Below are 27,710 nucleotides of genomic sequence, written 5' to 3'. Positions count from 1 at the left end.
AAAAATCACCATGATCAACTGCTTTGTCCTGAGCATAAATCTATCATCTTTACATCAACTGATTCCATTCAGCAAGCTTCGGCATGTGACTCAATTTTGACCAATGCCTACTGTTACTCCACAACAGACCTTGAGCTCTCATCCACACCTTCCCTTTCCCTGATCAAATAACATTCATGAATAGAAAATTCCAATTTCCAAAAAATATTTATTTTTTACAATATTTGAGATTAATACTTTTTAATAAAACCTTGGCAGGTGTGTCCTGGGCCAGGTTCTTGTGCAAGAAATGTGCAGATTTCCTTATAATACTTCAACCACCGCAGCAAATACAGGATTCTTTGAAGATTATTGTCTATGTAAATGGTTGTGTATAGGAGCAAGGCTGCCCACCAACTCCAGAAGTCATGTTGCAGGGACTTCATAAGGAGGTTAAAACTGTAGATTTCTACAGTTCCTGTATGAGAATTAACTTGCTCAAGACTGTTCATTCTGAGCAGAATGGTACAAACATTCTAAAGCTGGATCCCATTTCTAAAGCAGTAAGTGACTTCTTTAGTGATGGACATGTCTGGTTTCTAAGAAAGTAGCAAGTTGTTCCTTCAAAAGAAAATCCTCATCCTGTAGAAAAAGCTGGGCTACTAGAAAGCTAGTGGTAGGACAAAACTCTCCTTTTCCATGTTTTCTCTGTCCATAGCCCTGTTCAGGCTTGCCTCCTTGAATGTAGTTCTTCCCATGTGGTTGATATTTGCACCTCTAAACATCTAGCTGGTACACGGCTTCACTTTCACAAGCGTCCATGTTGCCAAAGAAACTCCCGGACAAAAGATGACAAAACCAGTAAGGCAGAGTTGTTCAATGTTTTTTTTTTTTTTTAAAAAATGCCATTCAAATGGGTCATTTGTTCTGGATTGCAGACTGAGAGGGCTAGTCCACAGTGCCCCCCCCCAAGTTCTTTGTTGTTCGTTTTGCTCAGTGAACAGCAGGTGCATCATTGCAATTCCTCAGCTACTGGTGGTGCTGAGTCCTTTTCAGCTACACTTGCAGGATTTCACCACCATATTGGACAGCTGCTCCACTTTGGGTGTCCTTCCAACATAGTACAAGATGGTGAGAGGCTCCAGGTCCTGGGGCACACAGCAAGGTGAAGCAGATGCTTCAGGATTCAGCGTATTATATAGGCCAAGCACCTGATGAAAAAGTGAACAGGAAATAAGTGAGGAACATGGTTACGGACCAAAAAAGGTGCTGTCATCTAGAAAACGTGCTCTGACTTGCCATACCTGTGTCTCTACCACCAGCCAATATTTTAAACAAAATTTTGCTAACGTGGCTAGTAAATCTGGAGCAGATGTGCAAGGCCCAGCTTTAAGGATCAAACACTAGGCCTGCTGCGGAGCATCCAAACCTCAACTCTGCACTGACACAATCAATTCTCTCTCATGTTCTGCTCTTTAAACACACACAAGAACCTGGGTGTAACCATTCTATGACCCTATTTGAGCTTTAAGAAAAACAGCTGAAAAAAATCAGCTAGCTTTGGCCAGCATCTCCAGATCATGCTGGATTTAATCCAGTCCCTCTCAAATATCTACATTCCCTTCCCAGTTTTTTGAATCCTCTACAAAGCCCATGAGGTCTCTCGCTGCTCCATCTCACATACTATTTTTACAAGAATGGGAGGGAGAAAAGAGATTGCTAGAGAGGAACTCTGATGAATGCCTCTGCCCCCACCTGAACTACTCTACAAACATCTTAAGTGTTCTTAACATGTTCCTCCCTAGAGGCTGCTGCATTTCATGGAAGGGGGTGGTGCTGGTGGTAGTTTAGAGGGCAAAGAATCATAATCGTTTTCATCTGTGCTAAAAAGGCCCCACTGCTATTTGGCTTTAGTATAAACGATCAGTCAAAACTCTCATCTTTAGCATATACTGTAAGACAGTATACAGTGATCACGATGGTATCCTTTAAATGCTCGACTTCTCTGTTACCTTGTGAGATCTCAGAGGTCTTGCATTTAAGACTTGAACAACTAGACCACAAAGGGGTTACTTTGGTTACTCCTCATTTTTCTAAGCTTCCCAGAGATATACTGGCTAGGCTTCATAATCCATTTTCTTGTAAAGGGGTTTTTACTTGCCACATCTTTCTTGAGCCACCGGTTCCTTTCATCCTACTAACTTTTCCTCACCCATCAGTTTCTTTTTCTTTCTTTTTAAAAATGTATGTCTTTAAATATATTTATTCCCTCCTCTACCCTATGGACTCAGGGTAGCTCACAACATCAAAGCTCTATCTCTTTCTCCAGAGGACTTATGGTAGGGTGTTACAAAATTCTATCAGGGAAGTTCAAAGATATCCTCTCTCAGTTACATTGTCTTGCTCTTTCTATGAGCTCTGAGAAACGGGGTGGAGGGGAATAGTACCATTTACTGTGTTTCTTCTTCAAGTGTTGTTCCTTCATTTTCCCATGAAGTTCCAACGCTCACCTATCTTTTGAGTCTCCTGGTACGTTACAGCCGGAGAGAACATCTACTACAGCTCTCTGTTAGACTCTCTTCAGAACTCTGCCTTCTTTTTAGATTTCTCCTTCAACGAACTGTATGCTCCTGAAATCCTCTGTCACGCAAGTTCTCCACTAAATTTGATCCCTCCACTAAATGGTATGTCAGTTGAGACCTAAATGCACTTTTTTTTGCTTCTCTCATTTTTGTCATCTATACAATTATTTAATATGCATGTGGGTTATGCATTCATTCACTAACTCTTAGGATGCACAGAAGTCCTAATCAGGTCACTTGGAAGTCAGTCCTATTTTATTTAACTGAGCTTACTCCCAAGAAAATGTTCTCAGTATTGCAATCTACATTCTTTACAAGCGCTGGATCCTATTCTATAACACAAGAAACCATTCGTACTCACATAGATAGCCCAAAAGTTACAGATGATTAGGAAATAACACTGGCATGTTTCCTTCATCACTGTGTAATTCATACATGTACTTTTCAGGTGAGTAGCTGTGTTAGTCTATAACAGTAGAACAAAATTTGAGTTCAGTAGCACCAAAAGATTTCCTGGGGTATAAGCTTTCGTGAGTCAAAGTTCATTTTGTTAGATACCCTGACGAAGTGAGCTTTGATTTATGAAACCTTACATCCAGGAAGAATTTATTGGTTTTTAAGGTGCTACTGGACTCAAATTTTGTTCTCGTATACACAGTTAACTTCTTTCACAGATGGTAATACTTCTAGCAATTACAGAATAAATAATCCCTGTTAGAACGTTATGACAGCTAGACGAGCAATAGAGATGCCTTCTACCAGAGGTAAGTGGTTACCAGCCATAATAGAAACTCTCTCATATGTGTCGGAGCAGTTATTGCCAATGCTAATAAGTATTTTGGTGGTTACTTACATAAATACCTACGACAAGCAATACTAACCACAGTGGTATACCTGTTGGCTTATACAGCTGCTACCAAAAGGGAAAAAAGACCATAAAGAAAAACATGCTCTCTAGCTTATTTCCACTGGAGGTTTTTCTGTAGATTTTCTCCTTTCTTCTGCACAAGGGTGTGCTGAACTATACGTGAAAAAGAACGAGTCTCCCCCTCCCTCAAAATGCATTGCTCAGAAGCTACAGGCCAGTGCTACAGTCCAGAAAAGGATTCCTCTTCATTCCCACATCCAATTAAAATGCATAGATTTGGAGCAGTGAGGGAGTAACTGCACAATGGATTGTTCAGTCTGCTGTACAACGCTAAATCAGTTGTCCAACACCACCAGAATTCTGAGCAAATGCACATTTCCTGGCCATACAGATGAGGACCAATACTTCAAATATGCAGCATCTATAAAAGTCTCAGAAATTGGGAAGGGCTCAGGTGGAAGAGTTCCACAGTTCAGCAGCCCAGGCTTCTTCCTTATCCCTTTCTTGCTCCTACATGGTCCATTGCCACAAGGTCTCATGCATTTTATCCCTTTCCTGTCACTATCCCAGTCTAGAGATGTGAAGGCTCAGAGGGAAAAGATGGGGGAAAGTTGTATCTCTTGTTTATAAGAAAGAGCTAATACACATTCACTTTAAATCTGGGGAGCAGTACCTGAATAAATAAGAAGTTTAAATTACATGTACTGCATGTCACATAACGATCAATCAGCGCATACAGAAAGAAAAACTATGTGTACACTGTACATAGATTGTTTACATGGTCACTGGAATGTGTGTACAGGGCTTGTATTATTAACAAGTGAGAGAATGGGGCAGTTTTTTTCTTTCTCAGAATGCTTTTGGAGGAGTGCTCCCCTGCTGTTTCTGTAAAGTGGCTGTTTAATCTGTTGCAAGGGAAAAGAGAAGCCCTTCTTCCCTTCCAGGACACTGACAATTCAATGTGTGTAGGCATTTTTAGTGCCACTTGCGACAGTAGCAGCTCCAACTGCAGCAAAAGATCAAAATAAAAGTTTTGCAGGACTTGGCTGCCCACTGGGATTATAGTTCAAGCATTTACAAGTTAAAATGTATTTTAGAAGCTTGTGAACTGAGGGATTCACCTCCCCCCAGGTCCTACACTCCTGCATCATGCCAATATCAAGGATGGCTCTACCGTGCTGTGAGTTGTGTCTGCACTGCGGAGGTATGGGCATGGTCCAGAACAAAAGTTGGCAAAGTACCCCTTGGGCTCATGAACCCATTTCCAGCCCAGGTCTTGCCGGAAGTCGATATAGAGACGGCGCACGCAGCAGTTCTCTTCCAGGTTTCTGCAACAAAAAGGGTTGTAAAATGAAGATGAGACCATCACAGAAAGAGTAACTTCTGACACTTTTGGGGGAGTTTTCATGTTAGACTAGAGAAGGTTCTAAAAAGTGTGATTGGGCCAGGGTGGTACAAGAAGCCCATCCAGAAGATACTCATGTGTGTCACCATCTCAGGACTCCAGAATTCAGTGATCTGGGAACAATGGCAAGTCAGCCAATACAGCAGTCCTTTGAATATAAAATATCCCGTTTGGCACATGTGGAGAAGAGAAGGACCAAGAGCTGGACAACCCAGGGCAGTATCTTTCAAACCAGAAAGAGGAAGCTAATGAAGGATTCTAGACTGGGTTATACTCCCTCAAAAAGAAGAGATTTGCAGGCTGGGATGCTATTAGATTTAGGCTTATAGATGGCAACTCAGGTCTTCTCTGCAACACATTTTAATATACACACCTCCTTGTGGCTTACAATTCACAATTTAAAATTTACAAAATAAATTTCCAAGTAACACTCCCCCCCCCCCCCCCCCGCCAAATGCCTGCAATGCCCCATTAAAAGCTTGGGCCAATTAAATGACCTTGCAGTGCTGCCTGAAGGTTTCTAGTGATGGCACCCCCTCACCTTCCCATGGAGTCCGTTCCACAGAATGGGAGCTACAGTAGAAAAGGCATGGGCTCTAACTGATGACAGACAGACTACTTTAAATGGAGGAATGGCCAGAAGGTGGCAGCCTGAGGACTGCAGTTGATGCATGGAGATGTCTGGAGAGAGACAAGTTCTTTAGAAATAAGGGTCCCAGGAAGTAAAAAAGGTCACAGCCAGTACCCTGGACTCAGAAACAAACCGGCAGCCAATGTTCTGTTGTAATATAGGCTAAATAGTTTCCCATTGGCTACCCCCTGACAATAATCAGGCTCATGCATTATGATTACAGAGAGGTAACTGTAGTAGTATGTTGTAGCAAACATTCTGAATTAGTTGCTGGTTCCAGGTTGTCTTCCATGGCAGCCCACCATAAAGCACATCATAATAATCTAAGAGGTTATGCAAGCATGGATCAGCATGGTACGAATCACGAATCAGACCTTTGGTTAATCAGGGTCAGTACTGTCTACTCAGACTGACAGCAGCTCTCCAGGGTCTCAGGAAGGTCTTTCACATTACCTACTTCTTGGTCCTTTCAACTAAAGATGCCCGATATTGAATCTGGGACCTTCCGCATGCCAAGCCAATGCTCTGCCCCTGAGTCATAGCCCCTCCCAACTACACCAACCTGCTTCATAAACCTGCTCTGAAAAGGCCAACTCTGTTATATCCACAACAGGTAGACCTAGTCTCTCTAAAAAATACCACTGCTCGGTTTCATTTGGTGTACTAGCTACAGTATTTCCTGAAGAACAGAGATCTGGTCATGGTTATCCATGTTTTGATGACATCCTGTTTAGACTACTGCAATGTGCTTTATATAAGGACTGCCCTTAAAGACTGTTCAGATGCAGCCATCTCTGCAAACTCTAGTAGCATAACTGCTGCGGTAGGATATAAAGAACATATCCTGCCCATTTTAAGAAAGCTTAATTGGCTATCTCCTTGCTTCTGGGCAAAAAATGTTACCTTGGATCAGGATACCTAACAGTTCATATACTCCCAAAATACTTGCCCAGAAATTGAGATAAGCTCCTTCTGTGTGTGCATCTAGTCTCACTGGGGAGACAGGTGGCCTTCAATTTTTTTGGGAGCTCTCTTCCCACAGAGGATTACCTTGTGCCAAGTCTGAATAGTTTTAAGCATCTGATGCAAAAGTTCCTGGGCTTTCAATTCATTACTCCGTTTCCTTTATACTCCCTAATTGTGGTTTTATGTGTCATCTTTTGCTTGATACATTTTAGTTCTTGCCCTTTACTGCTTTAGGCTACTTTTTATTATTCAGGCTTTTAGCATTTATTATTATTTTATTACTGTATTTAGAACTATGTTGGGAGCTGCCTTGGGAAACTTGCAGGTTAAGAATGCTAGATGAAAACATATTAAATAAACAAGTCAGAGCAATAATCACAATGCTAAAAAAGACATGCCTGTTATGAAGGCCTCTCTGAGAAATCTACATGCGAACCAGCTCTGCTCAATCAACGGCACAACCCAACTGTGACTGAGAATTAAACTGTCTGCTGGTCCTGGCCAGGTCAGCAAATCTTCTCTCCAAGGGGCATTTTGGGCTATAAGGAGGGCCAAACCTACTGGATTACAGCAGGACTCCTCAAGAAAACTTGCTTTGCAAAAGATGCTGACACCTATGGAGACCTCATTTTAAGCTAATGCTGGTGATTTCACAGATCTCACTCCTGGGACTTCTATGTGCCCGTCTGATATGAGGTCCCTGCAGTGGCTGTCATATGAATCATGTATGCCCTAAGAGCCATGAGAATGTGCCATTGAGCCAGGGATGTGCCAAAGAAATGGTAGGCTCAGCCAAGCCTGCATAACTTGTAGATCCCCTCCCCCAAGTTGAATGCTGTCTATGAGCCACGCACAGAGGTGTTCCAAGGAAGCAATAAGGCACTTGTTTCTGCTGCCTGCTAGCGACTTGCAGTAACGGGAGCTGCCAAGCACCTGGCAGGCTGCAACATGCAGTTCATCCACTGCGTGTTTACCTTGGTGGGTTACAAAGTGTGCAGGCCTGAAATAGCCAGAGCCACCCCAACTTGGAATGGCTGAAGCTTTTCACAAAGATAGGTAAGTTGGAGAAAAGAAAAGATAGATGAGTTGGAGAGGCTGCTTGCAGAGCAAATGTGGGGGCAGTCAATGTCCGGCGCAGGGAGGAGAGAGGGGATCCCAGCTTACCGAAAGCAGTAATTGGTGTCTAGTGCTCGTTTTTTCCTTTGGCTTCTTACAGCTGGGCTCCCAAGCCTATGTGGGGGCAGCATCATCAAAATCAAGTGGGGACTGTGAAGGTCTTTCTGCTTCTTCAGGCTCCCTAAGTCCCCACGCCCATGGCTATCCTCGCTGTCGATGCCTGAAGAGGGAGGAAAATGGAAGCCATGAAGCCTTACATTTGCTTCAGAACTGCAGTAAATAATTTTGGAATCCAATAAAAATGCAAGAGAAGAACAGTTTGGGAAAAACTCCGGTAGCTTGGCCAATGTGAGGCTCCTCTGGACGGACGGAGCAGCCTTGCCAGGATAAACTCGGTTGCTCTTAGCCTGAAATGAAGTCTTGTGGGTCACTTGTTTTATCATTTGTAAACTGGTGGTGGGACCATTAATCTGCTCCTCTTGCTATTGGTTTCAGTCCCAAGACAGCCAGGAAACGATGAATGGCTTTGGGGAGATGTCAGGTTACTGGCACCACACAGCCGAAGGAATCTCCTAGATACTGAGCTGTGGATACTGGTGGCCACAGTCCAGGGCCAAAAGCCAGGCAGCTGCTAATGCTAAGCCTTGCCAAGCCATTGGCTGCCTGTGCCACCTCAGGCAGCTTGCCCAGTTTTCCTGTGCCCACATCATGAAAGCTGGAAACCAAAGTGAAACCAACAAAGCATCAGAGCCAAGCTTTCCAGGGAGAGAGAAAGCAAGTTGAACGTTAGTAATAGCTCAGCTTTGTATAATTCTCACTTCTGCATAATATATACAGAGCTGGACTCCACTATAATACACTGAAAACTTTTCACTGTTTTATACCAGTTTAGTTGTCATGGCTTCCCCCTAAGAATGCTGGGAATTGTAGTTTGGTGCTGAGAATTCTGTTATGAGAATCCTAGTCCCTCCCCCCCCACCTCAAAGCCACAGTTGCGTGCATTCCCTGTCTATTAAACCAGTTTAAACATTTATTGTACGTGTGTGCTTACCTACACTCCTGACCTACTTGCTCCATCTCTGCGGTAAAGAAAAACCTGTCCTCATGCGTACAGAGATGCATAGTCACCAAACAGAATACAACTTGCATGAAAGCCTTTTTTAAAAATCTGGATGGGAAGAGGATTATTCTCTCTCAGTGACCCATTTTGCTCCTTCCCCCTCCAGTCTCTCCTTTGTCACCTTTGAACTTGATCTCCAGCACCTCATGCAGGTTCTCCAAAATGTCACCATTCGACTGGAAGGTATTACATGGGCAGTGGATGCTGATCTCCAGTCCCTGGTTAGATTCTGTTAGGGAAGAAAGAACTCATGAGAACAACATCTCTCCTAGTCAAATGGTCCTTCAGCAATCACCATTTTTTCTGTTCCATCCATCTTGTGTCTTATTTTTGGCACCTTGCCGCAAGAACTGAAAATAGAAGTGGAACGACTTGATCACAGAAGGTGGTCCTGCTGCCCAAAGTGGCAGCCCCCGTTTCCAGTTCCACTCTTCTGCTTCATTATGCCTAGTTGATTGTAGCTCGGGGTTGTGATGTCATTAAGCTGCGTATTTCCACATCCTTGCTCTACATCACTAGCTGCTACTGGTGGGGTGGAGAAACGCTTAGCTTAATCAGAATACATGCCAAGTTGAAGGAGACATTACAGTGGGGAAGAGGGGGAACTTGACACAGATCTGTCTTTTACCGTATGATTGTACCGTATGATTCCACCGTATGTTTGACACAACTTCTGACTTGGGTTTTTGTTTTAAACAGAGCAAGGTTTTCCTGGATTATGTTAATGTCTGGTGGACTCATGCACTGAAAGCTTAATTTTCCAACCATGTGTCACTCACTAGGGAATAATACCAATAAAACTGAGTGACCTTCATAGGATCAGACTGTAAAGCTTTGATAGACCATTTTACTGCCTTTCTCTTTTTTATAAATAAGCATTCTCCTAAGAAATTTAGCGAGCACTTCCTAAGCAAGTCTACTCAAAATTTAATGCAATGTGGTTTATTTACTTAGGTAACAAAATTTGTATCCCTCGTTTCTGCTCTCACAAGGGCCACCAAAGCAGCTAACAAATTAAGACATACATAATAAACAAAACCAACCAAAACTCTAATAACAACAACAACAACAACAACAACAACAATAACAACAACAACACATCATTTAAAGACTTAAAACCAGAGCTCAACAACATACAAAGATACATAAACAACAACTAAAACAAAACAGTGGGCATGAAGGAGAGATCACTGGGGGAATGCCAAACGAGGTTTACTCTCCTAAGGATTGCATTGTTATATCTGCGCTACAAAAGCCACAATCCTGCAACAAAAGAAGCCAAAGTCTGCAACCAGAATCCATGTGGCAAGTTACAACACAAACTTACTCCAGTTTACATAATTTGGGGAATGAAGTTATAGAATTTGTAAATTCACAGCTAGGGCTTTAACAGCGGTGGAAACTAGAAAACATGAGAGTGACCGTCCCATAATGCATAAGTTGACAGTGCTGGCTAAAGTATTGGTGCTGAAGGAAGCATTGAGCTCTGTGCATAGAAGGTGGCTGTAACACCTTCATTGCCCAAGCAGATTCTCTGAGCTGCAGGCTTCTGGGGGCAGGGTGGCTGGCAGTGCAGAGGTTTGCTTGTGACTTTCTGATTTTGCTACCACTTAGAGTCTCTCTACACGAGACATCTGACATGTGAAGAACATGTGCCGGGAGATACAATTTTAGCCGGGAAGGGTAGTTTAAAAAGACTGAGATGGAACCAGGACAAAGGCTTTGCTACACACTGGAGCTGTGTGAAGGGGCTGTGAAATGCCAGAAGGGAAACTTCAGCCCATTATAACCTCTCCAGGTCCAAGCTCAGCTCTGGAAGGCAGCTCCAGTCCATTTCCATTCCTCGCTGCCCTCTGGTTGCAATCCCACACAGTTTTAGACAGTTTGAGAAGTGAAACAGAGAGCCTTGGGGGAGGCAAAGATGAAATTAACAAATCCTCTGAGGAGCGATCTCCTCAGGCTTCCTGGCTAACATTGCACCTCCCTACACTTGACAAACACACACCGAGGTATCTCATGTAGGGAGACTCTTAGTGTGTGCATCTTCTACAGTAGCCTATTTGAAGGGTCCAGGGTGAGTAACACTAACTGTACATGGATAGGCTGTCTGTTGCAGAACTGAGCTCTGATCTCTGAAAATGTATGCCACTAACAGTGGATCCTAACCAGAGTTACACCCCTCTAAACCAGAGCTACTCCCTTCTAAACTTATAATGCCAGAGAATGTGCAAAACAGTGGTGTTCAAGAGGGCATTTTAAAATAGAGATTGAAATGAAACAGCCCAAGAGGGCATCTTTGTAATGGAATAAGACTGTAATCCATTGTTGCTCCATTGTCTTATAACCTTCTATATTATTTATTTGTATACTTTGCTTTAGAATCATAGAACTGGAAGGGAAGTCCAACCCTCTGCACAATGCAGGAAATTCTCTACTGCTTGCATTGTTCTCTAGTTCTAGTCCTATTGCATTGTTCACTGGTTGTCTTACACTCTCTGTCTACACTTCTGTTTGCTTGTTAATCCCAGGAGTCCCCAACATGGTGCCTGTTGGCACACTGGTACCTGCTGATACCTTTCCTGGCACCTGCCTAGTGTTTTTAGAAAGTGGGTGGGGATAGGTGAGCCTTTTGCCATTTGAGATCAGATTGGCTATGCACAGTTTTAAAAAACTGCTTCAGCAACAACTGCCATAACAGCACAAGGATCTTTACTGCACATTTATGCAAGAAAATATTTGTTTAAAATATGTTTATTTTTAAAAGCATCCTGATAAACAGAGCATCTGCCTGAAATACTGAAGATTTGTGTATAATTTCACTCCCTGACATTTTTAGATGGCTCTGCCTCCTATGGCAGCCATTTTGTGTCAGAATTTCAAAAGTAGGTTTGAAAAGGTTGGGAACCCCTGGTTTAACCTGTAATCCACCTAGAGTCTCAGTGAGAAAAACAGAATATAAACCAGATTTAAAAAATAGCTGTAGCCAGAAATCTTGTCTGAGCCTTTGAGGGTCCAGAAACAGCCCCTGGATCTCAGCACCTGTCTAAGCTTTCCAGATGGCTGCAGCTGCTGAGTCCAACAGTTTGAATCTCGTCGTCATGAGAATTTTCCGCAGTTATTCGCTGATGAATGGCAACCTCAGCAACACAAAGCAACACTGCAGAAACCAGCAGGCACTGACCCAGTCAGGCACTGACCATCTTATATATCTAAACCTCAACTGCATTACAAGCTATGTATGATTAAGTGTATTATATCAACTGGAGTAACACCCTGATCCAACCAACAATTCAGCATTGAACTCTAACCACTAAGAGCCTATGTTAAGTTGCTCTAACCTAAGAAGAAGCATTCAGGCAGTTTCCCCTTCTAGACTCTCTTGTTTGCATTCCAGCTTTGACTGACACCCAGATTCTACTGTACCTGTGACTCAGCAACTTTGAAAGGGATCAGTGTTCCTGCCCTAAGCTGCCCTCATACCCAGCAGCAGCTGTTTTTGTCCAATAACAGAAGAGTCCAATTGCTTGCATGCAGCTTTCCTCAGCAGCATGCCAAGACAGAGGAGACAACTATTCTACACACTAGGGTCAGCAATCTAGAGCCAAGAGTGACTCAGTATGAAACCAAAGGTGCTTCTTTTAAAAAGATAACAAACTCTTCATGTTAAGGTATGCTGGAGTGGTAGGTAGGATGCTTTCATAACCGGTATGTTAAGGGAATGGCAGGCAAAGATTAATATGGAGTTAAGAGCTTCTTCCTGACCTGGATAGCTCAGGCAAGCCCAATCTCAGAAGCTAAACAGGATTGACCTTGGTTAGTAATTGGATGGGAGACTATCACAGAAGATCAGGGTTGCAGACACAGGCAATGGCAAACCACCTCTGTTGGTCTCTTGCCTTAAAAGCTCCAGCAGGTCGCCATTAGTCAGCTACAACTTGGCAGCACTTTCCACCACCACCATAAAGGGCTTGTTCGGGATGGTTTAGAAATAAATAGAGGCTAATAATCCAAGAGCAAACCATGCACAGATTTATACCAGTGCAATAATACAATCATGCAGTGCACTCCTGTACATATTTCTTGTTTATTGTAAGACCTAATGTGTATCACTTCCTAATAAAAGACTTGCCAAAGCCACTGTTTGGGCTGCAGAAACTAAATGGATTATTGGTATTAAGTTGTACATTTTCAGTTCTGCAATGTGCTTTCTTATAGTGGCTTTCTTGATTAATTTTAATGTAGTTTGGCCCTTTAACGCTAAAAGTGTGTCCATCTCTGCTATACATGTTGTATAAGGGTAGGGAGAGAATGCAGAGTAGGAAATACATACAGTAGAAATTGGGGGCTCTTGGGCCATTGGTCAGAGAGATTTAGCATGAAACACAAGCATGCTGTGTGATGGGGAGGAAGATGGTGGAAGCTCAGCATAGCCAGTGAGACTTGTGGCATCAACTCTCAGCAACAGGATGGCCTTGCTGGCAATCTCATGCCAGCCGCCCTGCAGGCAATCAGGGCAACAGCAGCCAGTGAGATACTTGGCTGTGACGGAGAGAGGCCAGCCTCTCCCTTTAAACTTCCTCTCGACTGGCTTGGTCTACCTTGCTTGCAATCAGGAAAGTAGCAGCAGAACTCTGTCCTTTGCCACAGCGGTGTGGATTGGTGAGAGCTGCCGCAGAAGCTCTGTTGGCCTGCCTTGGCCTGTGTAGTGGTGATGAGTTCCTTGAAAGTGTTCTATCCTGCCTGTTTTTGTGTCAGGGAGGAATGAAGAAAAGTGTCTACATAAAAATCAGAACAAGATAATAGGCTCCTGTTTGAGGAGTGAACACATTAAACTGTCTTATGCCAAGTTAGACCATCCATTGGTCTGTCAAAGCCAGTACAATGCAACAGTCAGTGGAAGGCTGAGGCCTCCCACATCACTTACTACCTTTTCCTTTTTTAAAAAACCTGGAGATAGCAAGGATTGAACTGGGGGACCTACAGCATGCAAAGCAGATGCTCTATCACTAAGCCACAGTACACAATTAATGATCAGTACACTATTTGAACTGCATTGTGATTTGAATTGACTACCAAATGAATTGAAGTACACCATAGTGATTTATTGCTGTGAAGCTGCTACAGAACTCAGTATTCAAGGTCTCATCTATCATTTATTTATGCTTGTTTAGAGATCTGATTGATGGTAAGTTCTTGTGAAACCTGTTTGTTGTTCAAGCTGTACTTGGTATTGAACAAAAGGAAGGAAATGTCCAAGGAAAAAGTCAGATAATTGAGTTTTGTGTTGGAAAAAAAAATGTTTTTCTGCCTAATTAATTTAGTGTTTTATTATACTTTATCAAACAACTTACGTTAATAATCTGTTCATTAGTATTCAATAATGTTAATGAATCAATTGAAGGATTGTTAATAAGCTTTAATTTTTAAGAGATGACTAACATGGATTGTTGTTGAAATGACTGTTAATGAACAGAACTAGAACTGATAGAAGAAACTAAATGAAGCAATTAATTATTGGGTATTACTTTCATTGCTGAGTAATTAATACAGCTTTTACATAGCATAAATTACATTATTATAAAACTCAAAAGAAAAAAAAGGAGTCAAGTTACACATCCAACTGTGAATAAACAGTTCGTGTGGAGTAACTAGGTGATGAGAAGTCAACAATTTATAAACTGGTGCGAACACACTCTATGTTACCATCAGATTAAGTGACAGAGGGTCATTTAACCTGCTTCCTGCTCCACTTACCTCTATGCAAAAGCCATTCGCGCACGGTATCTGTGACATCAAAGGACAGCCACTCAGCGGAGCCCCGGGTCATCACGTTGCGGCCACTGAGGTAACGCTGCTTTGCAATATGCTCGTCGGGCTTAAGAATCTGTGTCAAGAGGAGACACATAAGTCACTGTTCAATTCAGCAAGGCCAGCAAATGTGTCCTCCCAGATTAGTATGTGCTGCCAGCTTAGCAGGGATATGCAGACCAAAACAACTTGAGCTTTGATTCTCAAAAGCTCATACCTTAGAAATCTAGTTGGTCTTTAAGGTGCTGTTGGACCCAGATCTTGCTCTATGGCCAGTGCAAATACAGATGTACATCTCTCTACCTGCACTACTATACATATGGATCTCACTGAACCTGGATTCATGTTTTCTACTACAGTTGTATTCTGCCATTCCTCCCTAATGCCATCATGTGAGACGCTAGGCTGTGTAAGAGAGTAGTGCAAGATCACCCACAAAATTCATGATGAAGTAGAAATTTGAACCCGGGTCTCCCTAGTCTTGTCTAACACGGTAACTAACCACTACATCATATTGGCTATCTTGATACAAATGAGGGTATCCATCCTCATCTACTGATACTAGTTATTGTGTCTGGCCAGTTGCAAACAATTCAGGCTGAGTTAAGATGTATGAATAAAACTATGCCCTTAAATTCAGATCATGAACAGCTTGAAGACGACGACTGTGGGGACTTCCTTAACAGTATGCTATCCGAGATATTAAAACTACAGCTAAGAAAGTTTGTGCGCACAGGTGTCAAAGTTATCAGAACCTAGACAAAGAATCTCAGAAAATTCCTATTTTTATAGGCAATGCAATTTGAGGAATGGTATGAAGGATCACAGATTTTCAGAACCAATATGTTTAGTTGTAATGTAGTAAATTACTCTCTTCCTTTTACAAATTATATACACATTCAATTCATATTAATAAGTAGACAGGAGGGTAACTAATATGTACCTATTATAGGTGGAGAGTACCTTTACAGATAGGAAGGAACACATTGGATCTATTGGATATCGAACATTAATTCAATTAGGAACATATGAAACTGGCTCTGATGACCAAAGTACACAGGACTGACACATCATTTTCATTTATAGAAAGTAGAGTACTCAAAAGTGAGGCACTGACACAAGATACCATCATTCCTGCAATTAGTAGGGACAAGTATCCCTTTTACTTGCTATTTTCCTGGCTTTTCTTCCTTGCCTCTTCCTGCTATTGTTTTAAAATGTCTCTTAGCTGATTTATGTAAACGTATCTAATCAATGCACAGGGCTGATTTCACCTGCTGAGCTCTTCCTTGGCAGGAACATTTGGGACCTTCATCAACATCAGGTTATTTTACAATCCCAACTCAAGCAACCCATTACCCGAGGCTTTTTCTTTAAGACACAGTGTAAATGCATCTCAGCATACAGATGCAACAGCGCAAAAGGCTTTATTCACCAGGCCTTCCTGCCAGGCGGGGAGATTGCTTTAGCCTGGGCTCATACTTGTTCTGTTGGTGCTCTGGCACTTTCAGATAGTTTTCTGGAGGATGGGAGGAAGATTTTCAACCTATAGCAGTTCAGAAAATTGTGCAAAGTAGAACTATATAAACAAGGTAGTGCTTAATTGTTGACACCCCAAGTAGGCCATGTGGTTCTTTGTATATTACACTGGGTTTTCAGGGGCTTGTTCCTTCAGTTTTATATTGTCTGTGCAATATTTTCATTTTGACATGTTGCTTTAAGACCTGGTGTGTAAAGCTGCTCCGGTTCTTGAAAGAAAAAAATGGGATACAAATAGTTTGATTAATTAATCCCAATGGAAGAAAATGAGTATGTATAGGACACACACACACAAGATCAGCACAGGGATCAAGAAAGACATGGCTGTGGCAAAGAGCAGCCAGGAATGTTGGCACAGAGGCCACGTGAGGACTGATCCATGCAACAGCTGGGCACACTGTAGCTGCAGGAAAACTGCTCAAAAATTTCATGTGCCAGCTCCATTTATGGCCAGCTGATCTTCTGCCGCCGTGTACAGGATTACAGTTTCAGCATGCCACCACAAATACTTGAAGAGGAATGTTCCTGATCAGGGTGTGGTTTGAAAGTATGTGATGAAGTAGCTTACTGAAGTTAATTAGGTCTCAATCTGATCAGTATCCGGACAGGAGACCACTTGTGAAATTTGTGTGTGCTGCCTTGAGTTCCATGGTGAAGAGAAAGGGCAGGATTTAAATTTAACAGACAAATAATGCTTGAGGGAAGATGGAAGGGGCAGAAAGTGTCCTCTGCAGATGGCACAAGAGAAGTAGGACTCTGTACCAAGGAGCCCTACAGCTCCCCACTCTATCCCAGCTGGGAGGTTTGCTCACCTGGAAAAGCTCAATGCGTTGCTCGGTGCGTTTGGAACTGGGGTTTGGCACTCGCAAGACACGAAATTCAGCCCGGAAGAGGTTGGTGCTGTTCTTTTCTGCTGAAGACACGTTGAAGCGGAACACGTTGGAAGTTACCCCTTTGGGGCAGAATGTCAACTCGTCTAAGAGAGAGGAGAAAGATCTAGATAACCAACATGGCAATTCAAACTTGATGCACTGAGGAGGTCTGCAAATCATGGTTTTGTACTTGCTGATGGCCCTATCACTGAACTGGGCAGAAGAGTTAAAGTACAGCGAAACCCTGCATACATTCTGAGAGTCTGCAGGAAAAACTCATTATTCCCAATGTGATCTTAGTAGACAATGATTCTAAGGTATGAGAGATACCTGCTTCACTCACAGATTTTGTAAAACTCAAAAACTTACAACTAACTTAAGTTGGCTCAACAAAGTTTTGACCCTCTTAGAATCATCCTCTTCTATTAGCACAGAGCCCATGCCTATTATTCCACAGAGACATCTTGGAACAGTCTCCATATTCTGTGTTCCTATTGCTGCCACCATATGAGGTGCTGCTTTCCAATTGTAGAACATTTCCCTACCAGCACAGCCCCTAGAGGTGTGGATAGCCTCCAAGTCAACTGGAAGAATCTATTGCATCAACAGCTAAGCTACAGGGCCAGATTTAAATAACTCATCCATCTGACTTGCCATGTGTTCAGCATCAAAGCTGAACCAGGATGCTCTTGGTGCAAAGCAGCTCTGTGTGGTCCAGATGCACACCAGATATCCGTAGCCTAAGCAGGTGCCCCATCAGCATGCTAACAAGGGGTAGCAGACTTTGCATGGTTAGTAGCCCACTTTAAAAGAGAGATTTTACACTGGACAGGTGCTTCTTTTGCTTCACCAACATCATGTTTAAATCAGGCCTTAATTACAGTAGCCACAAGAGTAAACAGCTATGCAGAATGTATTTTTAATTGCCTTGGTAATTGTATCCTGATATCACTTTTCACTGGCAGAAATATCCTTCCCATTGGTGGAGATGTGTGTGTGTGTGTATGTGTGTGGGTGGGTGAGAGAGAGATTGAGAGAGAGAGATTTGCCAATTCCTTCCTTCCATGGCAGATCCCTGCTTTCCTTGCTGTCCTGGTAGCCATCCTCTGACCCCTAAGTACAGAATTTGAGACTGCAGTGGGAGAAGGGAGGTGGAAAAGCTCTATTCTGCAAGCTATGTTTTGTTCAAAAGAGTTACACCCTTTTGTCCATTCAAGTCAATGGCACTGTAAAGCCTTAAGACCATGTGAGGCTTGGCTTTACTGGGACTGTGCTACTCACGAAAGCCCAGCAGGATTACATGGCTGAACGCTTTCCCACGTCAGGACTCCCTGCACGTACATTAAGGGACTTCTATTAAAATTTAGCCAATTGGGTGATCACATTTTAAAGGATACATATTGTAAAACCTTCAAACATATTATTTTTAAAGTATAATTTATTTTACTAAAACATTCATACCCTGCCTTTCTTCATGGTTCAAGACTGCTTACAATACATAATCAAAAACTTCCAGTAACAATACCACACACACACACACACACCATTTACTCCCCCAACCTAATGAAATTCCTGCAATTTACACTACTATAAAAGCTGGCTATCCCCTGTCTCCATCCAGAGGAGGCTAACAATAATAACTTAAGTTAGAACAGCAGGATTTGAGTCCAGTGTTACCTCAGAGAGATTTTCAGGGTATAAGCTTTTGAGCATCAAAGCACCCTTCTTCTGTATCTAAAGAAAGGAGCTTTGACTCACACGAAAGCTTATACCCTGAAAATCCTGTTGGTCTCTAAAGCGACACTGGACTCAAATCCTGATATTCTCCTGCAGATCATTACAGCTACCTACCTGAAACAGTCCTCAAGTGAAAACAGTTCATCTAAGAGCAATTACATTTTTTAAAAGTAATTAAAAAGTAATTAAAAATTAAAAATAATAACCTAGCATTCAAGAATCAACACCTATGGGGGAGGGGGGATAGTAAATCACAGTGCAGGATCTCCAGAAAGGTCATAGTTGCCAGGTAGGTCCACATGGGAGGAAATGGTCCTTTAGATATCATGGTCTTGGTCTGCTGATGCCTTTAAATGTAATAATCAGCACTTGGATTTGTCCAGTCTGGGAATTATCAGAGCATGGATAACTATTTGTTGATTTATTTATTTCATGTATACCCCACCTTTCTCCCCAATGGGGACCTGAAGTAGCTTCTGTTGTTCTCTTCTCCTCCATATATCTTCACAACAGCCCTGTGAGGTAGGTGTGTGTGACTGGCCCAAGGTCATCCAGCAAGCTTCCATGCCACAGTGGGGATTCAAATCTGGATCTCCCAGATCCTAGTTGGTCACAGTAACACAGTACACCACACTGCAACTGGCAACCTAACCAAAGTCTGATAAAGACATTATATGTGACCAAGAGGACCTGCTCCTCTGAAGACTAATAGTAAGTCCACCCCCTCCGTGGAAACTTGCTGTTTCAGGTGTGATCCTGTCTAGAACAAACTGATCCCCAGTCTCTGGTTGGCAGTATTATTCATCAACAGCATCTCAGTCTTGTGTGACTTGAGCTTTAATTTACTGCTCATCATCATATGTGAAGCTAAGGAGGAAGAGGCAGTCTTTCTGAAGTGTAGTATCACTTGCAATCTTACCGGATACTGATGAGAAAGAAAGGCCATCTTCACTTTAATCATCAGACAAGGATGATGGTAATCTGTGGGGATGGTTTAGGGGGCTCTTCGGGAATCCTAAATTACAGAGCACTTGTTTGTTGTAAACTCCAACAATTATTCTGAGGCAGGGGGACTGATTTGCAATTAAATTTCAGTTGATTGATAACAAAGAAGAACTGATTAAAGATTGCAGCCCTTACAATTACATGTATGCATCAACTGCTGCATATTATGTAGAAAATGAATTTGCTGTAGCCACACTGTAGTAACAATATTACAGCCATAGAAAACAAAAGTGCTATATAAAATACGAAGTGGCTTCCGAAAAGGAAAGTGTGTATCACAAAGCACTTGGAGTCTTAGGGCTGGCCATGATTCTACAGCATGTATTCACTGCTTGTTTGGAGACTATGGGTTTGTAGCAGCCAAACCCACACAGCTGCGACAAACACAGGGCCCTGCATTTATGCTGAGTCACAAGGGGGTAGCAAACGGGTGTGGTACTTAGCTGTTTTTCCTACAGGTGGGTTAGCAACTCTTGGGGACACAGAACAAATGCAGGAGGTTTCCTCAAAACTGATTCAGACCATTGGTGCATCCAGATCAGCACTGTCTACTCTGACTGGCAGCCGCTCTCCAGCGTCTCAGTCTTTCACCTCACTCACTACCTGATCCTTTTATGTCCAGGACTGAACCTGAGATCTTCTGCGTGGCAAGCAGGCCTTCTGCCACTGAACCACGTACATACCCACCATTAAGAAATGTCATTGTCAGGGCTTTTTTTCAGCTGGAACGTGGTGGAACGGAGTTCCGGAACCTCTTGAAAATGGTCACATGGCTGGTGGCCCCGCCCCCTGATCTCCAGAGGGGAGCTGAGATTGCCCTCCGCGCCGCCCAGTGGCACGGACGGCAATCTAAACTCCCTTCTGTCTGGAGATCAGGGGGCGGGGCCACCAGCCATGTGACCATTTTCTCCGAGGGCAACTCAATGAGTTCCACCACCTCTTTTCCCAGAAAAAAAGCCCTGGTCATTGTTGTAGGTATTATTTATTTTTTCATTCAAAGGTTTAGCAGACTCCATTCTAAAGCCTCAGGATAAGAGACAATAGTTTTAAACAGACATACAGCAGGCAGTTACTTAAAAATATAGACAAGTTATTTAAAAATTCAGCACATAGCCTGCTTACTCTTGGCCATAAAAAGCCAGCCCAGATGTTTTTAAACATGTTTCATCACTTCAAAAAAAAAAAAGATTGGGAGAAACTCAAGCTAGGGCTTCAGTGAGACTTCGGTTTTAAAACAAACCTTCATAATCATGGGGCAGCCAACAAGAACACCTCTTTATGGAATGGAACCTTTATGGAATGGAAACATGGAAGCCAGAAAGAACTGTAGAAGCAGTCTTCCCTCCAGACCTTAGATTGTGAAGTGAATGGTGCACTTTTCGCTATATCAGTACCCAAGTCCTTCAGCTTTCTTTATTTGTTTGTTCATTTGTTTATTTACATTATTTACAGTTTGCCTTTCTTTCTGGGATTCAGGGTGGATTACACAGAAGAGGCCAATGCAATCAACAGAATGGGACATGCAATAGCCAACCTAATAGGGTATGACTTATAGAAATCTAGAACCAACCAGAGATCAGAAATTGTGGTGAAGCAAAGCATAACTATTAACACCAAACATTAAATGATGCAAAAATTATACAGTAGAGACCTATTTACAGGAACAGATAGTATCTGCAGTTCCCTAACCCTTCACCCCCAAGCTGAATCATTAGCACCAAGGAAAGAAGCCATATAACTAAACTACACTGACTACAAACTTACAGTGATGAACATGTTCCTAGACCTCAAAAGAACACAATCCATCGAAGTTCTTTTAAGCAAACTGTTCTTCAAGTCTGTTACTTGTCACTGCTTCCTCATTCCAGCAAATCCTTTTTCCCTCTTGCTTTCTCCTTTCATTATAAAATCACCACCACTGATCTTGTTTTCAGGATTCTTAGCCTATAGTGGACTCCAAATTCTACATACAAAATGGAGACCTTTAGGACAGGACTGGGTGCGACACTCTACCCACTAGGAGATGGTGCTTTCAACTGTTTTTGACAAAGCATTTTGCCCTCTGGAAAACCTACTGCACTGAAGCAGACTGTGGCAGAAGCCACCAGGTCTTTGCCATGTGTTCCTGTCCTAGAAATGAACTGTTTGGGGTGGAGAGTGGGGGGAGCTTTCTTTCCTGTTGCCATGTGGGACAAGGGAGTGGACTCCTGAAATATCAGGTCTGCTTTCCTATCAGAACTCGGCTCTCCTCCTGCTGCTATCTCGCTTCCTCTGCTGGAGCCTTGGAAGAGGATGAACGCTTTGAGATATCTGGTTGATGATTTGAAGCCAGGGATCATTTCCTGTGTGTGTAATTCAGATTTGTCTATATCAGTCCTTAACCAGTACTCAATGGAACAAGCCTCTACCTCCCCACCCGCCAAACACACACACTTTCCTCTAGTGAGGAGGGGGAGGAGACTGCTTTTGGCTCTAAACTCATTCTGAATCACTACCTGGCAAATGGACAAAGCCATGGGAAAGTTGAACATCAGCCATTGTTGAAGACATGGGACCAAATCCATCAGCTCAGGCAAGTGGAAGAAATTCCACAGACTTTTGAGAGGCAGTCTTGTTGCTTTCATCAGGGTTATATTTTTCTAATTTTTCCATGTCATTTTTTGGGATGCAAACAGTTTGGTTCAAGAGAGACTAATCAAGAGGACACCATTGTCCAAAGTGTCTGTTGCTCCATTAAGATCTCTATATGGTCTTACCTGAATAGCCCAGGCAAGCCTGACCTTGTCAGATCTCAGAATCTAAGCAGGGTTGACTTTGGTTAGTAATTGGATGGGAGACCTTCACCAAATACCAGGGTTGCAGAGGCAGGCAATGGCAAGCCACCTCTGTTAGACTCTTGTCTTGTAAACCCCACTAGGGGTTGCTATAAGTCAGCTATAACTTGAAAGCACTCTCCAACACCACATTGTGGATATATTCAAGTTTAGTAAATGCCCAGCAAGAGATGGCCTAAAGGCCACATGCCAGAGCACTTTAGGTCCACCTGGCAGCATTCCTGGCCATTCTAAGCCTCTTTGAAGTGTTTATCTCTACCATTTATCTTGGTCAGCTTCTAACTTCTCTATACACCTGAGACCATCACCTGCACATTTAGAATAGACTCAAATTTCTCTCGGGCCAACCACATTTCCATGTCACCCCTCAACCCAATTTCTTTTAACAGCTATAGTATTGCCACTGCCTAGCCTTCTAAAGGAGCAATCCTACTTGGAACTATGTTATTGAATGGGGCTTACTCCCAGGAAAGGGTCTTTGCAGCCTCAAGTATTACTTGTATGTCCTAGAGAAGTTCAGTTACAAGGCAGGGAGAGGTTCAGTAGCTGCAATGACTCCCTTGAGAAGGGAACTGGCTTCCTTTCATGTATCTATTAAAAAGGTAAACAAAGCATGAAGAGCCAAGAATCTTACCTCCATTTGCTGAGCTCTTTTGGGCTGATTTCTGGTTCTACGATTGCAATACATTCTTATTTATTTAAAGTGGGTGTAATTTTAACCAGAAGCCCCTGGAGGCAAGGGTGCGGTCTTTCAACATAAAACATTAATAATGGTGATTGTTATCCATTCCCCCACACTCCTTCTCTTTAGTAGAATTTCTTGGCATTTCTTGTTTCAAGCACTGATCATGACTGTAAACCTATGGGAAAGGTTGAACAAATGTTTGAGTTTCCTCAAACATCGTTTTCTGTGTTAGCACACCATTGTCTTATTCCAGCCTGGTACATGTCAAACCCAGGGCTGATTCAAGAAATATCTTTTCCAATCAAAATATCACTGTATTTGTGAAAACGTGATGAATATTTATGTCATATTTATAAATTGCTTTCCTACTATACATATAGTACTTCAGGTTTCTAGAGAATTCCTCGTAGGTAGTGCACAGCAACATATTGTGAAATACACTAGCGGACAGTCCAAGCAACTATTTCCGTTCAGCTGATGCTTAAGAAGCTTCCTTCCGTGAGAATTCCTGGCCTGGTCAAGTAGCTCTTCCTGTTGCATCTTTATCCAGTATGGGGATCGCTATGAATGTAAGAAGAGTCCTGGTAGATCAGACCAATGGTTCCTCTAGTCCAGCATCCTGTTTCTCACAGTAGCCAATGAGATATCCTAGAATGCCCAACTCCTCCTGTTGTTGCCCCCAACAACAACTAACATTCAGAGGTATACTGCCTCTGAACATGAAGGTCCCACTCAGCCATCATGGCTAATAGCCAGTGATTCACCTGTCTTCCATGAGTTTGTCTAATATGCCTCTAAAGCCATCCAGGGTAGCAGCCATCACCACATTCCATGACAGTGAGCTCCACAAGTTATGCATTGTGTGAAGTCTTACGCATTGCGTGAGGAGTGTGATCCTGTAACAGGAGTTTGTTAGATTGGCCCTATGCTAGGAAGAGGTAGGATAGTTCGATATATACTTGGCTATCTGATGCTACCAAACTATCTAGCCAGTGCCCTATTTAGCATAGCACTGAGAAACATTAGTACCTACTGACATTGGACTGCATCTGCAAGGTTCAGCCTCCATGGCTCACATTTCCATCCTTCAGTGGGAGAAAGCAGAAATGCACATCTGCATAGCATCTGTACTTTTGTGCCTTTGACCTCTGTCTCCTCTGCATCTTGCTTTCCTCTGCTGCTGAAACTGCGTGTGCTCTACTGTGCTTACTTTCCACATCAGCTCACAGACCCTCTCTTCAGAACATTTGGACCCTTCTTCCACCTTCCTCTTTGTTGGTCTGATGAAGAGACCTTTGACTCTTGAAACCTCATACCCGGAAAATCTAATTGGTCTTTAAGGTACTACTGGACCCAAATCTTACTCTTCTACTAGTACAGACGAACATGGCTACCAACCTGAAACTATCTTCTTCTTCGTTGGCTCCCTGCCTTCTCTTTGAGATTTCCCAAGGACAGCTCAAGTTACTACTATGTTCCTCAGAGGGCCAGTTCACCATCTCCATCCTAAAAATCATCTGGGATGGGGAGCTTGTGATCAAAAAGGATAGTGTGTGATTTCCGGGCAAAATGTTGTTTTCTCCCCCGCATGGAAAGCTATTGTTATGAAGTGATCCTTCATGGGGTTTGGGCAATTTCAACTGTGACCCCCATTTTGAGACGGACACTGTGATGGTGTGCTTGAAACCACACAAATGGTGTGGGAAGCTGTTTCATAACAGTAGCATCCTGCTCAGAAAGATACACACAAACACAATTCAATTTTCAAACAACAGTTATGCAACAAAACAATGAGGCCCAGTAACTAATCTGGTTTGTTGAGGACAAGGATCTCTATGGCATCAGTTAAGTGGTTAAGCGGTGGCTGTGTGAGTGCTTTGCCCAGCAGCCAGCTAATCACTCACCCGTTTCTTAGAACTGCATGTCTGCTACTGAAAGTGGTTTTGCTGAGAGAGGGATGTGACCAGTCACATGACCGCCACGTGCAGCTGAGAACCCAGATTCACTCAACAGCAAATACTTCACACCGTGCTGGATTCGTGGGTAAGCCAGCCTAAATTCTCACGGGTTTTCCCCCTTGTCTTCTGACTACCTGACCAGCACCATATACCAACTGAAGGGCCTAGCTACAACTACTGAAGTTAGGGTCACTCCACGAGGGAACAGCATGCCCAGTGTCTATGGTGACTACAACAGCACATGTGGAAAAATTTAATCCTTCTGCTCAGCCCTTCAAGGATAGTTTTGGCTCCCAGGCCTCAAAACTCCTTTCCCCTCCTTGATTCTAATGTGTGTCTCTCCCCCTTCTCTCTTCCCCATTTCCCTCTCTCCTTTAGATTTCTAGACATTGGCTTGGTTTTCTGTTCACTGGCTGGATTTGGGTCCGATGTTATTCCAAGACATTGAACGCTGGCCCGGCTCTGGCCTGCCCTGTTGCCAATGCTCTAACCCCTCCACCTGCTTGGGGGGGGGGGTGGAATTTGCTGTACAGCCAGTGCTTTTTGTAACTCTGAGTTTCAAATAATACCCTTCCCACAGCCCAGTCCTAGGCTTGTTTATGCAGAAATCTGTAATGCTTTGTTCAAGGGGATCTTGCTTGTAATTTGACATACCATCTTTTTGTACTATACGCCCCCTCCCAAACTCTTGCCATATTCTCCTGTTGTTGCTTTCTCTGCCCCTCCCTCAACAACATTTGGCCACATCCTGCTTCCCACCCCCACACTAGTCTGTCTGTAATTCAAGAGCCCATGAGGACACCTAATGGCAGCAAATGGGAATGTGGTTATTGCCAAAATCTCACAGCCCCCAGATGATTGGAAAACCTGTCCATGCTCCCTGTGTCTTAGCCAAGATTCCAGGCCTAGCTTTGAAATGCATTTACTGTGGGCCCAAATTGCAGATATAAAAGAACAAATCAGAGTGCAGAGATCACATGGCACATATGCAAACCTTCCAGCCCCACAATTCCTATACATATCACAACAAACACAAATGCTTTTTTCATTCTCTCACTCCACTGTTTCCCCGATCCCCACAATTTGGACACACAAGGGCACATACTAACTGGTAGCTCTTTAAGAAATGTAGATGTATTTAATAATGCTCATGAGTGCACACAACTTCTTCCAAAGGCAAACTAAGCATCTAATCTTTGTGGACACTGTATGCACAGACCTCCTCCTCAAGTACAGAAATATGTATGGAGACAAAATGTATGTATGTATGGTCCACCTTTCTCACTGAGACTCAAGGTGGATTAAACATATAGCTGGAATAGTCCAAGCCCCTGCACGATGCAGCAAATTCACAGCTATCTCCTATATGCAGAGATGCGCATTTATGCCACTGAGACACACTTGCAAGTATGCTGCAGTTGGTACTGCAATGGGCAACGATTGCCAACTTTTCCTAAACAGGGCTTTGCACCCCAGTAAAGTTTGCCAAGCCATTTCCCAAGATCCTTTTCAGATTCCCCTGCAGAGAAGTTCTCTCGGCTGCCGGCCCCTGCTCGCGCCCGGCCTCCGCTGCTCCTGCCCAGCCGTCGCTCGCCGCGCACACTGCCTCCCTCTCCTCTTCTGCCATCTGGAGACCCAGGCACAGACAGAGTGGGATGCCCAACCTGGAAATCAAAGGTCAGGGAAAGCACCGGCTTTCCACTTCAGTTCCTCATCTATAAAACGGAAACTACCATATCCCAACTCTGATGCTGTCCCCCAACCTTCTTCGGGATGCCTCCCTTTCCCTTCTAGCGCCTAAAATGTCCAGCCAGCCAACCCTGTCCTCTGCCACCAGCCTCAAGGCTCCGCGAGCACCGACGCCATCCAGGCGTGCGAATGGTATCAGTGGCAATTCAGGGTCACAGAAACCAGGACTTACTGTGCTCCGGGAGGCCCTGGATCATGTCAAATTTGTGGATCTCCTTGGCGTAGTACTCGGACTCGGTGTTGTCCTGGGAGCAGCTCTCCTCCTTCTCGTCCTCCATCTCCTCCAGAAGCTCCCGGGTGCTGTTGTAGAGCGCCAGGATCTGGTAGGGCACGTGGCTGGGCCCCACGCTCTCCGGGGGGCTCGTGAGGCGCAGCTTGCTGAGGATCTGGCCCCGGATGGCTTCCACCCGCTTCTTCTTGACGTGCTCGAGGTCCAGCGTGGTGCAGGAGGAGAGCGACAGGCTGACGGAGGCCAGGCTCAGCAGCGAGAGCAGCAGCAGAGTCCTTTGCAAGCGCATCTTCGGGGACGGGGCGGGCGCGCAGAGGGATCCTGGCCGAGAGGCGCTGGGCGAGAAGGGGCATGAAGGAAGGGATCGGCCGGGAGCGAGGGCAGCACTTTATGAGGCGCCGGCCGCCGGGGGACAGGAGGAAGCGGGGCGGCGCCTCGCCCCGCCGGGGTCCCTCTCCATGAGTCCGGAGGCGAAGCGGCGGCGGCGAGCTTCGCAGGGGCGAGGAGAACCTGCCAGTCGGCCGGCCGCGGCCGCGCTCGGCACTCACTCTGCACCGGGCAGCTCCCCAGGCAGGCGTCGCGGGGGCGCAACCGGGAGCGCACGTGTCAGGCGGGCCCAGGAGCGCG

General features: G+C 43.8%; 2 protein-coding genes across 3 annotated transcripts in view; one reads left to right on the top strand and one right to left on the bottom strand.

Moving 5' to 3' along the window:
- Positions 1-196: 196 nt before the first annotated feature.
- On the bottom strand, positions 197-27,375 carry TGFB3 (transforming growth factor beta 3). Of its 2 annotated transcripts, none has more exons than XM_054972047.1 (7): positions 27,027-27,375; positions 16,827-16,990; positions 14,422-14,551; positions 8,789-8,896; positions 7,596-7,767; positions 4,604-4,757; positions 197-1,190 (listed from the first exon to the last, which is right to left on the bottom strand). In XM_054972047.1, the coding sequence occupies exons 1-7, from the start codon at positions 27,370-27,372 to the stop codon at positions 1,032-1,034; spliced, it is 1,233 nt and encodes a 410-aa protein (XP_054828022.1). In that variant the 5' UTR covers positions 27,373-27,375; the 3' UTR covers positions 197-1,031. The 2 variants fall into 2 exon arrangements, with proteins under 2 accessions (XP_054828022.1, XP_054828023.1); XM_054972048.1 differs by having other exon boundaries at positions 1,066-1,190; positions 4,671-4,757.
- Positions 14,428-27,710, top strand: part of IFT43 (intraflagellar transport 43) — a 109,306-nt gene continuing 96,023 nt past the window's right edge. Inside the window, exon 1 of the mRNA XM_054972052.1 lies at positions 14,428-14,512. The gene's annotated coding sequence lies outside the window, so the exon portion shown is untranslated. The remainder of the gene's footprint in view (positions 14,513-27,710) is intronic.

This window comes from Eublepharis macularius, chromosome 2, assembly GCF_028583425.1.
Source record: "Eublepharis macularius isolate TG4126 chromosome 2, MPM_Emac_v1.0, whole genome shotgun sequence".
NCBI lineage: Eukaryota > Metazoa > Chordata > Lepidosauria > Squamata > Eublepharidae > Eublepharis > Eublepharis macularius.
This window is presented reverse-complemented; position numbering and strand designations above follow the sequence as displayed.